The 14,507-nt window shown below is 48.1% G+C and overlaps 2 protein-coding genes across 10 annotated transcripts in view; one reads left to right on the top strand and one right to left on the bottom strand.

Moving 5' to 3' along the window:
- BAZ2A (bromodomain adjacent to zinc finger domain 2A) overlaps nucleotides 1-6,330 on the top strand; it is a 34,722-nt gene extending 28,392 nt beyond the window's left edge. For 6 of the 7 annotated variants that reach the window (XM_006933827.5, XM_023257145.2, XM_019835089.3 and 3 more), the window contains 10 exons: nucleotides 29-687; nucleotides 844-1,066; nucleotides 1,155-1,310; nucleotides 1,418-1,569; nucleotides 1,735-2,024; nucleotides 2,122-2,254; nucleotides 2,346-2,492; nucleotides 2,871-3,097; nucleotides 3,218-3,361; nucleotides 3,463-6,330. In XM_006933827.5, the coding sequence (XP_006933889.1) occupies nucleotides 29-687; nucleotides 844-1,066; nucleotides 1,155-1,310; nucleotides 1,418-1,569; nucleotides 1,735-2,024; nucleotides 2,122-2,254; nucleotides 2,346-2,492; nucleotides 2,871-3,097; nucleotides 3,218-3,361; nucleotides 3,463-3,628 (2,297 nt within the window). In that variant the 3' untranslated portion in view covers nucleotides 3,629-6,330. The remainder of the gene's footprint in view (nucleotides 1-28; nucleotides 688-843; nucleotides 1,067-1,154; nucleotides 1,311-1,417; nucleotides 1,570-1,734; nucleotides 2,025-2,121; nucleotides 2,255-2,345; nucleotides 2,493-2,870; nucleotides 3,098-3,217; nucleotides 3,362-3,462) is intronic. The other variant, XM_019835092.3, reaches the window with a different exon arrangement.
- A 394-nt stretch (nucleotides 6,331-6,724) lies between these two features.
- RBMS2 (RNA binding motif single stranded interacting protein 2) overlaps nucleotides 6,725-14,507 on the bottom strand; it is a 73,568-nt gene continuing 65,785 nt past the window's right edge. For all 3 annotated transcript variants that reach the window (XM_045061948.1, XM_011284102.4, XM_011284101.4), the window contains 5 exons: nucleotides 14,005-14,082; nucleotides 13,606-13,716; nucleotides 12,938-13,018; nucleotides 12,450-12,535; nucleotides 6,725-11,914 (listed from right to left, as the gene is read on the bottom strand). In XM_045061948.1, the coding sequence (XP_044917883.1) occupies nucleotides 12,455-12,535; nucleotides 12,938-13,018; nucleotides 13,606-13,716; nucleotides 14,005-14,082 (351 nt within the window). In that variant the 3' untranslated portion in view covers nucleotides 6,725-11,914; nucleotides 12,450-12,454. The remainder of the gene's footprint in view (nucleotides 11,915-12,449; nucleotides 12,536-12,937; nucleotides 13,019-13,605; nucleotides 13,717-14,004; nucleotides 14,083-14,507) is intronic.

Genomic DNA, 14,507 nt, shown 5'->3' with positions numbered 1-14,507 from the left:
TCTTAAGCTCTTCACTTTCTCTTTACAGTTCCTGAGGATGTGATAAAGCAGGAAACTGACTCCTTAAAAGTGGCAGCCCATCCAGCCCCCAGCCCAGCTCCCTTCTCTCTGAAGAAGGAGTTAGCTGGCTCCAGCACCTCTGCCAGTACTCCTGCCCGGGCCCGAGGCCGACCTCGGAAAACTAAGCCTGGGTCTATGCAACCTAGGCACCTTAAATCCCCTGTTAGGGGTCAGGGTTCAGAACAGCCTGATGCCCAGCTTCAGCCTGAAATTCAGCCCCATCCTCAGCTTCAGGCTCATGCTCAGCCCCAACCCCAGCTTCAGCTCCATCCCCAATCCCAAAATGGGTTCCTGGAGCCAGAAGGCTCCCCCTTGTCCTTGGGTCAGAGCCAGCATGACCTCAGCCAGTCAGCCTTCCTGTCTTGGCTGAGCCAGACTCAGAGCCATGGCTCCCTACTGAGCAGCTCAGTCCTCACACCTGACAGCAGCCCTGGAAAACTGGACCCAACCCCAACACAGCCCTTGGAGGAGCCAGAGCCTGATGAGGCAGAATCCATCCCCGATTCTCAAGCTCCCTGGTTTAACTTCTCAGCCCAGATGCCTTGCAATGCTGCCCCTACACCACCCCCTGCAGTTTCTGAGGACCAGCCTACACTCTCCCCTCAGCAACCTGCCTCCTCCAAGCCAGTAAGTAGCCAGAATTCGTGGTATGCAATTGACTTCATCTTGCTACAGGCTCCACTGCTTGGGTGCGGGCTGTTGCTGAAGCTGGGGCAAGGGGTAGGGCCATTAGGTTCCTCTAAACACTAAAATACCCTCATCTCCTTACGTTTCATCTCACAGATGAGTAGACCCAGTGCTGCCAACCCCTGTTCTCCAGTGCAGCTCTCTTCTACCCCTTTACCTGGGATGGCCGCTAAGAGGCGAGCAGGAGACCCTGGGGGAACACCACAGAGTCTCACAGGGCTAGGACAGCCAAAACGGAGAGGGAGACCCCCCAGTAAGTTCTTCAAACAGATAGAGCAGCGTTATCTAACCCAGCTGACTGCCCAGCCCGTCCCCGCAGGTGAGTACCTTTGGGGTGGCATCAGATAGAGGCCATGGAATTCATAGCTAGTTCCCGCTCCCCACCCCCACACGTAAACTCTTCACAGAGATGTGCTCTGGCTGGTGGTGCATCCAAGATCCTGAGACACTGGATGCCACGCTCAAGGCCCTGCACCCCCGAGGCATCCGAGAAAAGGCACTTCACAAACACCTAAACAAGCACAGGGACTTCTTACAGGAAGTCTGCCTACGACCTTCAACTGGTAAGATACTTTGACCCAAAGCTGAAGAGCCAAGAGTAAATGTTGAGCTGCTGCTGTGGACAAGAGCCTGATTGATGGGCCTTTCCCTCTGTCTTCTGTGTTCTCAGACCCCATCTTTGAGCCCAGTCAGCTACCTGCCTCTCAAGAAGGGATTATGAGCTGGTGCCCCAAAGAGAAGACCTATGAGACAGACCTGGCCGTGCTTCAGTGGGTAGAGGAGCTGGAACAGCGGGTTATCCTGTCTGATCTGCAGATTCGGGTACACTGGGGCTGGCACTGGCTAGGAAGTTGAGGGGGAGGTGTTCATCTCTTGGACTCTGTTAGGAAAAACCTTGGGTGCTCACTTCACAAGTGACCTCTTATGATGCTAATTTTTTTTCTATGCTTAATTACAATGAGTTTTGTTCCTCTCTCCCACCTGCAGGGCTGGACCTGTCCCAGCCCAGACTCTACTCGTGAAGACTTGTCCTACTGTGAGCATCTACCTGACTCTCAGGAGGATATCACCTGGAGAGGTCGAGGTAGGGAAGGACTGGCACCCCAGCGTAAAACTACCAACCCTCTGGACCTGGCTGTGATGCGGCTGGCTGCCCTGGAGCAGAATGTGGAGCGGCGGTATCTGCGGGAGCCCCTCTGGCCAGCTCATGAGGTGGTGCTAGAGAAGGCCTTGCTCAGCACGCCCAGTAGTGCCCCCCAGTGCACCACTACAGAGATGTGAGTGATCCCTCTCGCCCATTCTCAGTCTTGGGGAGAAGGGGTAAGTTTAATGGGCCCTGCTCCTCATCCAAAGATCGCCACCTTCTTCCCCCAGATCATATGAGATCACCCCTCGCATTCGAGCATGGCGACAGACCCTTGAGCGGTGCAGGAGTGCGGCCCAGGTGTGCTTGTGCCTGGGCCAGCTGGAGAGGTCGATTGCCTGGGAGAAGTCCGTCAACAAAGTGGTAAGAAGCTGGGACAGCCAGCCCGGTGGGTGGGGTCACTAGCAGGCAGAGGCTTGAGGGCTCACCTCGCCTCTTCATATCCTGGGTCTAGACCTGTCTCGTCTGCCGGAAGGGTGACAATGATGAGTTTCTTCTGCTTTGTGATGGGTGTGACCGCGGCTGCCACATTTACTGCCATCGGCCCAAGATGGAGGCTGTCCCAGAAGGAGATTGGTTCTGTGCAGTATGTTTGGCCCAGGTAAGGCTTCTGCTTTCTCATTCTCGCTTCTAAGTCAAAGGTTTTCTTTCTCACCCCATTTGTTACTAGTCCTACAGATAACCACTTCTTACCATGCCACAGTCTCTCCTTGGAAAGAGCTCCAGGCTGGGTGCTAGGAGACCTGGGTTGTTTCTGGTCCTTCTTTGGAAAAGTCACTTAAATTCTGTAGCCTCACTTGCTTTCCTCATGATTATACTTTTCCTTTTACCTCCTTTATTGGCTTACGTGAATAGATGCACATGTGTGGAAGTATTTCGAAGCCTCAATCACACTTAGACAAGCAGGGATTGTAATGAACTGGAGGGTAAGCAGAGTACCCGTCCAGCTGTTACTCATCTCACCTTTTCCCATCCTCAGCAGGTAGAGGGAGGATTCACTCAGAAGCCTGGTTTCCCAAAACGAGGCCAGAAGCGGAAAAGTAGTTATGAGCTGAACTTCCCAGAGGGGGATGGCCGCCGACGCCGGGTACTGTCAAGGGGTCGAGAAAGCCCAGCGGCGCCCCGCTACTCAGAAGAAGGGCTGTCCCCCTCCAAGCGGCGACGACTCTCCATGCGGAACCACCACAGTGATCTCACATTTTGCGAGTGAGTTGAATGAATTCTGGGGACTTCTGGCTCTACCTTTGCCTCAGTAAAGGGCTAAGAGGGGTCAGGGTATGTGCTTCCTGTGATGCAGCCTTCTCTGTCCCTTTAATGAAATGACAGGATTATCTTGATGGAGATGGAGTCCCATGACGCAGCTTGGCCTTTCCTGGAGCCCGTGAACCCACGTTTGGTGAGCGGGTACCGGCGCATTATCAAAAACCCTATGGATTTTTCCACCATGCGGGAGCGACTGCTCCGGGGAGGGTAGGTAGACATCAGCACCTCCCCTGGCTGTGTGTCGCTACTGTAACTTCCTCCCCCCCACCCCCCACCCCTACTCACAGCTCTGCCTCCATCCTGCCCAGGTATACCAGCTCGGAGGAGTTCGCGGCAGACGCACTCCTGGTCTTTGACAACTGCCAGACCTTCAATGAGGATGACTCTGAAGTGGGCAAGGCTGGGCACATCATGCGCCGCTTCTTCGAGAGCCGCTGGGAGGAGTTTTATCAGGGAAAACAGGCCAATCTGTGAGGCACGGGAGGTGGGGAGTCACCTGGTGGCATCTCCCCTGCCCTCCAAACAAAAAATACCCTGCCATTCTTACCTGCTGATGCTGCCCTGGGTCCAGACTCAAGTCAGAGATCTAATCCTGATTTTTGACCCCACCCTTGGCAGCGCCCTACGTCCTCTTATCCCTACCTACACCCCTTTCTCCCTTTCCTCCTCTTGCTCCTCAAATAAGAGGGGCAGAGATGAGGTCCTTCTGGACTGAAAGCCAAAAAAAGAAAGAAAGAAATAATTTTTCCTTTCTGTTTTATTTCCTAATTTAAAATGAGGAGGAGGAAAGAAGTCCCTGCTTCCTCTTCCCAGCTTCTTCTCCTTCCCTGTACGTGCCCCAGCATTCTGGGGCTGTTTAACAATAGCAATAGTTCTAGTGAATGTGTGAAACCGAGAAACACTCTGTACTGTGTGTGGACCCGCAGTGACGGCCAGTAAAGTGGACTTAACTCCCAAGTGTGTCGAGCCGGACACCGGGCCCTGAACATGCTGCTTCCATGTTCAGTCCCTCCCCTGCTTCTCACTTTCTCAATTTTTCCTTTTCCCTACTTTCAGATTTTCTCTCATCCAATAATGTAAAACTATCGTGTACGGGTTCCTCTCCCCCTCTCTCTTCCCCCAAATCTTTTTTCCCTTCAGAGGAAAAAGAAGTTCAGAGGTCCCTGTCTTTCTCTCTGTCCTCATCTTCCTGCCAATAGCTATCCCATTTATAATGTTGGATACTCCTCATGTGCTGAGTTTCTAGCCTTTTTTGAAACTCAGTAGCTGGGGAGAGGGCAGGGAGGCACCCTGGACCCTGGGCCTTCCAGCCTCCTTCCCCACCTCTTACCCAAACCTCCCTCTTGGGAACTCCTCAGGGACAACTACTGCTGAGTTTGGGCGCACTCCCAAGATGGAGGCCAGGTAGCAATCAGCTGGCCTCAGAGAGAGGTGTGTGTGTGTGTGTGTGTCTGTCTGTGGGTATGTGTGGTGTGTGTGAGGGAGTGGGAGAAGGGGGGAGGGTGGGAGGATGCTGTGATTGTGCCCTGTGTTGTTTGATGGCATCCAGGTTCCCTAAGTATCTGTTTTTATTTCCACCTTCCCTAGTGTTTCAAACCATCACATTTTTGTCCTTGGGAAACCACAGGAGCAGTTTTTCTGGGTATAAGGCTGTGTCTCCTCTCCCAGGCATTTCTGTTCCAGCCTCTTCAAACTGTGCAATCTTTCAGCAGGAACTCCCTCTCCTTTCAGTAGCTTGGAGTCTTAAGCTTCTGTAGGGAGAGGGGTAGAACTGGATCTTTTCCTAATCCCATGAGCTTCTGTGGGTTTAGTTGTGCTTTTCTTCCCTTACCTACTTCATACCCGGGGCCCCTTTCCCAGCAGCAGAGACCCCAGAGCACAAGAGAGTAGGGAAGAGGGCTCTGGGCCCACCGCTGCCCTACATGTGACTATGCCCAGGTTAAGCCCCAGCTTGTGAGAGGAAAGCTGCTAACTCCCAGCCACAGCCATGGGCCCCCACCCCCTGCTCTCCTGCTCAGCAGAGCCCCTCCCATCAGAGATTACGGGTACTTGCACTGGGGAGGCGGCTGCTGGCGGCCCAAGCAGAGAGCCCAGGTGACCAAGAAATGTTCCATTGGTGGGGGAGGGCGTGCCAGGCAAGGTGGAGCATTCCTTGTCCTTCTGGCAGCACTGGACAGCCACTGAAGGGGGTGGGGGGCAGTGTGGGGAGGTCCTGGGGCAGCCCCTTTCTTATTCCTTTATGCCCCCCACCTCCCCCATGGCCTATTTCTAAAGTCGCCTTTTCTGTCAGATAAACCTCAAAACTTTTAATTTTATGTTTTTTTGTTGGTTTTTTTTTTTTTTTTTTGCTTTTAAGAGGTGGATTGAAGAATATTTGAATTGACTTTATATTATGCATAAATATTTATATTTTATCTAAATAACTGCGCTGTAACAAAGTTTGTGTTAGTCAAACGTTTGGAACTGTTATAGTTGGGGGCTCTTCTTTCTCCCCATGGCAGTTTTCCCCTGGTATAAAATGTACTAGATTAATTTCTATTGTTGGAGGCGAGGTGGACGGGGGAGTGAAATCTCCATGTTCCTGTTTTGTATTCCTCTCCCAGCTCCATCTCTTTCCCTAGGGACCAGGCACTCTTAAGGTGGGGTGGAGTCCTAGCCTCAGTTTGAAGAAGTGGGGGCTTTAAGGGGGGTGGGGTAGGGCATGATCAAAGGGGCCATTTCTCATGTTTCTTTCCCTCATCTTCACTGCCCCTTGAGCTAGGTGGATTTTTCTCTTCTTGTCAAATAAGAGTATTCGGTAGGGAAGGCAGGTAAAAAAAAAATAATAAAACCCACCCCCTGCCCCTTTGTTTCCCCTCCCCTCTATCAGTCTGGTAACAGGAAGAAACCACACCATCGACACCAACAAGTTTCCATGTTCCTTTTACAACAAAAGGGACTTGACTTTTTATATAACCAAATGTGGTGTTTTAGTGACTTTTTGATAATGTACAGTTTTTTGTGAATTTAAATTTATTTCTTTCTATATTTTTAGGACCAATCTCATTTTTAATAAGGTTTAAAAAAGAAAAAAAAAGGTCTAGAGAAAAAACTCCTGTTTTTGCCATGTGATGTTCCACAAGTGCAGCTGTAGAAAAGTGCTTGTCAGTTGAAATAAAAACCACATTTGATAGAGATTCAAAAGACTCTTGTGTATTTATCTTCCCTCCAGCATAGGTTCTCACACTTGCCTAAGGGAAAGACTGGGTGTTAGGGTGAGTATGACTTGTACAGGAGACAGCAGGCAGGGGAGCAATATGCCCCTAAACTTCCAAGGTGTAGCCCCAAACCTCCAAGCTTGGCCTTTGCTGTACAAGAGGCATCGAGAGCAGGATTTCTGTTTACGTGGATGGAACAGATTCTTAGTGCTCCTGGCCAAGGTGCTGGAGCAAAGTGGGATTCAGAGTGCCTAGTGCCCACCTTGCGAGATGCCGCCTTGGCTTCCTAAGCTGCCACTTGTGTTCCCACAGTAGCAGATACGGGCCCATCACCAACCTCCCAACTTCCCCCCATGGATAAAACACCAGGAGGTAGACTTTTGTGTTTTATTTCAAAACAAAAGTTGAAAGACAAAATGAAGCTCTACCAAATTGTAGGGAAGGAACATGAAAATACCAAGGGTCAAAAAGGAAGAATAAGCTAAAAGGTAGGTGGCACTGGCATAGACACGAAAAGAGTATAAAACTAGAAGCTTCCGGATAAAGGAAAAAATGTACAAAATGTATTTGAGTATAAATTAAACTTCTGTCCAAGATGATGAGTGCATGCAAGAAAGCACCACTCACAAAAAAATGGGATAGGGACACCATAATGGAGTGAGGACCTTTACTCGGGCTGGGAAATCTTCCCACCCTCCAGTCTGGAAGTTTTATTTTGGTGAACCCTCTAAAGATACAAGGTACAGGAACACCAGCTTCCAGCACCATAAAAATCAAATTCCCTTTTTGATACTTGTTAACCCTTCTTGGCTATACAGCAGCCACACTGGTCAACTCCCTCAATCCTCAAGTTCTGAGATGTGCACCAATGGTGGTGGTTCTGGGAGTGGCTCCCAAGCATTAATTAACATCCTAGGCAGTCATTACATGGCCTGTCCCCGCTCCCCGAGCCTATCACAATGAGATCTAACTGAAGAGTGCACACTATTCCAGGGTGATTAATGAGCTAAAAATCCCAAAGGAGACATTTCAGAAATAGAAATTACTGCATTTGATCATGAACCCTTTCTAGCCTCCAGCTCATGAAGGGAAGGACAGAGTACAGAGGTAAACCAGGTGCCTATGCCCTTGTTTAACTGTGAAATTGTGAGGTAGATGTGTAACAAGGACAAGGAAGTTCTGGTACATGGAGTGGATGTGGCAGGGAGAAAGAGCAATGGTAATGGGCACGAGGGCACCTGTCATGACTGCAGCCCTGTGGGAAGCACCCCTGGCAAGGTCAGCAAAGATCAGAAGGGTGACACAACTCACAGGCTGGCCTTAGTGGCTGAAGGAAGACCCTCCTTACAAAAGAAAGTGGTTAACAAAAGCTGAGTAAATAGGGCTCTGCTAATGCCTGGAAGGACCTAAAATGTAGCTAAGCACCAAAACGGAGTAATTGGTTTAAAGAGGAATCGGTGTGGCCAGGCACAAGTTGAACACCTAGCCCTTACATACGAGTTTCACAACCCCCACCTTCTTCTCTGAAGCTAGTTTAACAGGGCCTGGGGACAAGTTGAGACCTGATCATTGACCCAAGTTTCTTACTACTGGTTAAGAAACTCAGTTGCCCTTCATGAGTGCAGTTCTCCTGCTCTCCCAGAAGGTGGAGCATGTGCACAACAGAGCAGGGAGGAAATTCCACCCTCCACCCTCCACCCTTCCAAAAAAAAGACTAAATCATCCACGATCCCCGCAACATCCCATCCCAGCTGGGCCTCTCAAGCACCTATGTGGTGCAAAGTGGCAACCCATACTTAGGAGGACACTGAAGCAGCAAGGAATGAGCACTGCAGGCATCGAGGGGGTGAATGAACTCACCGACCAGGTTAAGAAAGGAAGAGGAATGGAGCTAGGCTGAGGTGGCCCAACCCAGGAATGGTTGGTAGAGCAGCACGTCTAGTCTTCAGCCTCGACGAACGTAATGTCCTCCACCCCTATCTATTACTGACAATGGCTGTTGCTTCTTCAGAGCCACCAGGCTTCCTAGTCTGGGCAGCTCTCCAAACTCTTTGGTTTAAAACAGTCTTAAAAAATAACATCTCTCCCTATCGTCATTCCCACATCTTCCGTACCCTCTACCCACACCCTCCTCCAAAAAGTCTAATCAGCCTAGGGTTTGAATATCACCCCAGAGGGTGAAAGGAACAGTAGGAACACTGATGTGAGATAGGACAGGCAGCCTCTAAGCCTAGTAAAAGGATTATATCATGTGAAGAAGGGACTCTGATGTATTCTATTTGACCAAAAACAGAAAAGCACAAAATATTTTCAGAATGTTACAAGCATCTGTAATGAGTGGGGGTGAGATGTGACATGCAGACAGTATGATCTTGGCTCTTGTGAAGACAATTCGGAAACTACTAGGCACAGTGTTTAAAGACTTTAGCCCGGCCCGAGGCTGTGAGCTTGAAGGCCCTCCTACAAGTCCCCTGCCACTGCTGCCACTAACAGGCTATTTCATGAGAGAAAAAGCATCCCTCATTCTCCCCTTTCTCCGATCACTCACCCATGTTAGCAACTGACTGTTAGAAATGAACTAACAACTAGGGGGAAAACAGGAGCATAACCCAAACACTAAAATTCCACAGTGCCATTAACTACTACAAAAATAACTTCAGGCTCCCACCACTTCCCATGCTCCAACCTGCCCAAACCAGAAACACAACAGAACCCATTATGTAGATTCACATGAATCGAATACACAAAAGGTAACTTCATTATTTAAAACAAGCACAACCCTGGCCCTTTAAACATTAAAAAACAACAACAACACAGAAAATACTATCAAGAGTTCTGGGGAAAAATTTTTTTTTTAAGTTAAAAAAAAAATGTCTGGGAGGGCGGAGGAGAGGCAACAGTTGCATGAACAACAGTTTCTATACCTGAAAGGCCCCTGCTGCACTAAAGCTCCTGGGTATAGCAAGGCGCCTCCAAATTATCAATCAAATGAACAGGATTGTGGATTTCTTTTCTCCTCTTCAAGTCCACTTATAAGAAATCTATGGCATACTTGGAGACTCAGAAACAAGAGCTACTTGCCCAGTCGGCCAAACCCTTCTAGAAAGTTACTGGGTTTGGGGCTGTTTTACAAGGGATAAGCCCTTCCTGAGGTGGGACTTACTTATGAGAAAATTAATAGTGGCAATTATGTCCTTTACATTTTATACATGACCCAAGCTGTCCACCTCCCCTGCCTGCAGGGCTGTACAAAATGGCAGTCGAGGGGCAGAGAGCACAAAGACTCACTTCTGGGACGGGGGAGGGGTGGGATGGGGAAGCTGGGTCCAAACTCTATGTACAAGAACTGACACCACAGCTTCTTTTCCCTCCGCATCATCCCCTTCCTCTCCCAACAGCCAGCCTACCAAACACCCATCCATCTCTCCATTCTCTGTCATTCGGCTTGGCTTTCTGTCTCATGGACTGGTGAAAAGCACCTGACCTTGCAGTGAAGGGGAGCACAACTCACGGTGCGCAAGGTAGTGGCTGGGAGAGGACAGTCACAGGATCTTACTTCGAGGGGATGCGCGAAGGCCTTCTCTCTGTCTCCATGTCACAGAGTCCGGGCTCGCAAAGGAGATGGAGTTAAAGAGCAAAATATAGATTTCAAAGGATTCCAACCTTGTAAGTAATGAGATGGGATTTATTGCCCTTTTCTGTCCTAGCTCCCCGTTGTCCTTCCACAAGAAGGAAATTTATTGTTGATATTCCGGTTCCCTGGAAAAGGGATCCAAACACACACAAGGGTAGAGCAGGTTGCCCCGGACAGTTACAGAGAGCTTTGTCCTTCCCACCCTGCACAGTGCACAACACAGAGCGGTCCCCATACCTGGATCCCGCTGAACGTGTGTGTGCATGTGCCTCTCGAGGGCAGCTCTCACTGCATGCAGAGGTGTCCGAGGTCAAAGCCTGGGGAAAATTCAAGGACCCTAGTTCCGTCCCTCTCAACTAGTTACACTGAGTGTCAAAGGACACTGTGTAGCCAGGGTTAGGGTGGGAACTTACCAAGTCCTCTGTTACAGGAGGCAGTAACAACACTGTCCACAATGAGGTTTCTCAACCTTGGCACTACCAACATTTGGAGCCAAATAATTCTTTGCTGGGGGAGCTGGGGCTGTCCTGTGCACTGTAAGATATTTTAGCAGCACCCTTGGTCTCTGGCCACTGGATGCCAAGAGCACACAGCCCCCAGCCCCAGGCATGAGATTTCCAGAGATTTCCAAGTGGCCTCTAGGGGACAAAACCACCTTCTTGGTTTTTTCATCTAGACCAGAACTACTGGTCTAGATAAAGCAGATGATCTTCCACAGTGGGGAAAAAGCCCGAGTCGATTCAACAAGGTCACAGTTGCAAAGGCTCATCTGAGTACAGCAATGTGTGATAGGAAGACAGGACAGAGACCCCGGGCAAAAAAGAAGATCCTTCGGGAAAACAGGAAAGCTGGTATTCCTGTAAACCTGTCGCTGGAGAAGAGACACTTCCTCACACGGTGTTGATCTCAGTGATCTGAAGAATCAGTCAGAAGTCAGAAAGTCCACCCTTTTGGAACTTTCCAGGAAAGACCTAGTCTTCATCCAAATTTGGCTCAAGGATGGCTTCCAAAGACTGTGGGACTGTCTGTTTAACAAGCCTGCATCACATCTCTCTTTCCTGAAGGCAAAGCCTGGTCTTTCTTCCAAGGTTGTGAGGATGCAGCAAGGCAGAGGGAGGACAAGCTGCTTCCACTGCCTGCTTAGTGTTCTACCTTGTCCCTTGCCCAGGCCTCTAAAAAGTCCACACAAAATTTCATTCAAAAAAGAAATTCACAAAATTAAAAACTGTAAAAAGGCAAAGTGGGCAGGCTCTGCTGTATGAAAAGAGAAAAAGAACAGTCTGGATGAGAGAAAGAAGGCATAAAATGTGTGGAGAAGAGACGGGATGTATGAACTAAGACTTTATAAAATGAAACTTCTGAAGTCTGTATATTCTTCTACACACACCAAAATAAGCCCATAACTAAAATCTGTGTGAGGGTCCACAGTAGGACTTCTGCATCTTTCTTTCTTTCACACCTTTTTTTTCCTTTTTTTAAAAAAAGAAATGACAAAAATTTTTAAAGCCTCCCCAGAGAAGCCCAACACATCAAACACTGTTTTGCGTAAAGATGAGAAGAAGCTCCAGGCACTCTGTCTCTTTGGGATATGGAAAGAGTATATTGCAGTTGAAAACAAAATAGAAAACTTTCTTTGCAAAAAAAAAAGAAAAACAGTTCTTTTGATCTCCTTGGCTGAAGCACACACAAAAAGTGACGGCTCCCCCAGGCTCCATCAGGAATGGAGGAATAAGCAGAGGGCAGGGAGTGCGTAGATTTCTCTTTCCAGGGCCCCGCCAGTGAAAAACGATGACCGCGTGGTAGTCGTTAGCAGGACCCACAGATGGTCTGTATTCCTGGTTGGCCCTCTGGAGTCTGGGAGCATCAGCATCGCCAAGAATTCGTTTGCACAGGCATGCCTTAGAGAGATTGCAGTTCGGTTCCAGACCACTGCAATAAAGCAAGTATCGCAATAAAGCAAGTTCAAATGAAATTTTTGGTTTCCCAGCACATACAGAAACTACGTTTACATTATACTGTAGTCTGTTAGGTGTGCAATAGCATTATGCCTAAAAAAAAATAAGTATACCTAAATTTCAAAGTACTTTATCGCTAAAAATGCTAACCATCACCTGAACTTTCAGAAAGTCATAATTACTGATCACAGATCACCATAACAAATGTATAAAAAATTTGAAATATTTTAGAATTACCAAAATGTGACACAGAGACACGAAGTGAGTAAATGCTGTTGGAAAAATGGTGCTGACAGACTTGCTCAAAGCAAGGTTGCCATAAAACTTCAATTTGTAAAAAAAAAAAAAAAAAAAAAAAAGATGTAATATCTGCAAAGCTCAATAAAGTAAAACACACAAAAAAGAGGTAGGCCTGTACTCACCACAGACGGGGAGGGGGATCCTAAAGGAGGCAGAAGCCAGAGAGGGGAGGGAGGAGGATGACAGACATGAGAACCTATGGTTCTTACCGCTGTTACTTGTTGAACTGGAAAGAGTAGACCCCATGATCTGAGGGAGCATCCACCGTCACCTGATTTTGCTGGCCGCCACTCTCCTGCACCACAGCCAAGGTAGGAGGGTCACCTTACACATTCCTTTGGTGACTTCCCACTAAAGTAGCCTAACTAGAACCCACCCAGACCCACCCCCTTCTGCACACCCGTGAGAGCACACGCACACATGCGCACACAGCATCACCTCCTCAACGATTAGAGCACTCTGTCTTCTTCCCAAGACACTACTCAGTATGAGCAGCATTAACCACTGTCTGTCCAATGTGAGGAAGGGCCTCATTCAAGGACACAGACGAAGTCCTTATTTCCTACATTCACTCACATACCTACCAGCTGACTGGGAACACAGAACCAGCATCACTGTTAGAGGAAGATCTTGATCAGGTGAAAGTCTGCCTGTTTGTTGTCCTATCCTCAATCCAAAGAGACGAGAAAGCTCTTACCTCAGCTGAGACACTGGACGGCGGCACAGGCGTGTACTGGGAGATGTACGCTCCTTGCATAGCAGCAGCCGTCGGCATGTACTAGAGTGAAAACCAGCAACAGGCTCAGAGATGGGCTCTTTGGCTACATTTAAAGTCCCTGGGAAGCTTTAAAAACCACTGATGCCTATGTTCCATCCCCAGAGAGTCTAATCTAATTGTCTTTTTCAAGAGCACTTCAGGTGGTTCTAAAGTGCACTGGTTTAGAGAGACGTCCACCTCCATGCCTTCCTTTCCTGATCTTTCCTGCCTTCTGCTTTTGCTCATCACACAGCCTTGAAGCTCTCCTGTGCAAGCCAGAATGCAGCCGACCTACGAGAAACTTCAAGAGCTTCATGCATTCTTCTTTCTATGATTTTCGTAAGGATTTCTAAGGACATGTGTGTGAGCTCCTGGATAAACTGCTATGTAGACAGAAGCACTATTTGTTTAGTTTTCCGAGTAGGAATCAGTTAAAAGGAGTGAACTGGGGAACAGAACGGCCGTATTCTGTTTCTCTCCTCATCTGAGTGAGCCTTCACTGATGCCGAAGTAACCACCGCCCTCATTCACAAGTATTTATGCTGAAGAGTATGACACAGGGACCCCTTGCTCAGTATGAGTTGAAAATCAGAAATGTCCTGCTTTACCGTGCCTGTACTGCTGAGGGAGAGGTGGCCCAACTGCTGGGTAATAGGTCCCATCATGGAGGCAGGCTGGAGAGAAATGGGGTGATCCATCCCTGGTGTCAGAACTGAACCCTAGAGGCAGCACCAAAGGACAGGGTTAGTGATTCACATCTATCAGGACCACTGAAGGCAGACATTTAAAATTCCTGGGAAACAACACGTGAGTAGTAACCCAGCTGTACAACAGAAACAGGAGCTCTGCTCATTGGCGTGGAGGAGTCCTTGTCTCGGAATAACAAACTCTGAGTTTGTTCTAAGCCAGAACTCACACCCACATTGTTTTTCTTTACATTGTTTTTCCCATTGTTTTTCTTTACATCAAATTGCCTCTTTGGCTTCTGCCCACTTCTGAACACTCACTGAAGGCTGCATGAGGTATGACTGGTGGTGCATCCAAGATGGGTTAGGTACTTGTACAGGAGATGTCTGAGTTACTCTCTAATGCAAACAAAATAAAGAGACAAACACATTAACTGCCTAGAAACCACTGTTTCTCCCAGTGATCTGATAGTTTGGTTTCAGCAAAACCCCAAAAAAGTTGGAATGCCCCCTCACAACATAGAAACATTAAGAATAAACTCTTTATAAAATATATTAGCAACTCTTACATGTCAACAAATAACCCAATTTAAAAATGGGCAAAGGATAGGAATAGATACTTCTCTAAGAAGATTCACAAATGGCCAATAAGCACATGAAAGAGGTTCAACATCATTCGTCACTAGGGAAATGCAAATCAAAACCACGATGAGATACAACTTCATACGCACTAGGATGGCTGTAATTAAAGGGAGAGGATAACAAGTGTCATATACTGCGGGCAGGAATGTAAAATGGTACAGCAGCTTTGGAAAACAGTTTGG

This window comes from Felis catus, chromosome B4 (genome assembly GCF_018350175.1).
Source record: "Felis catus isolate Fca126 chromosome B4, F.catus_Fca126_mat1.0, whole genome shotgun sequence".
Lineage (NCBI taxonomy): Eukaryota > Metazoa > Chordata > Mammalia > Carnivora > Felidae > Felis > Felis catus.
This window is presented reverse-complemented; position numbering and strand designations above follow the sequence as displayed.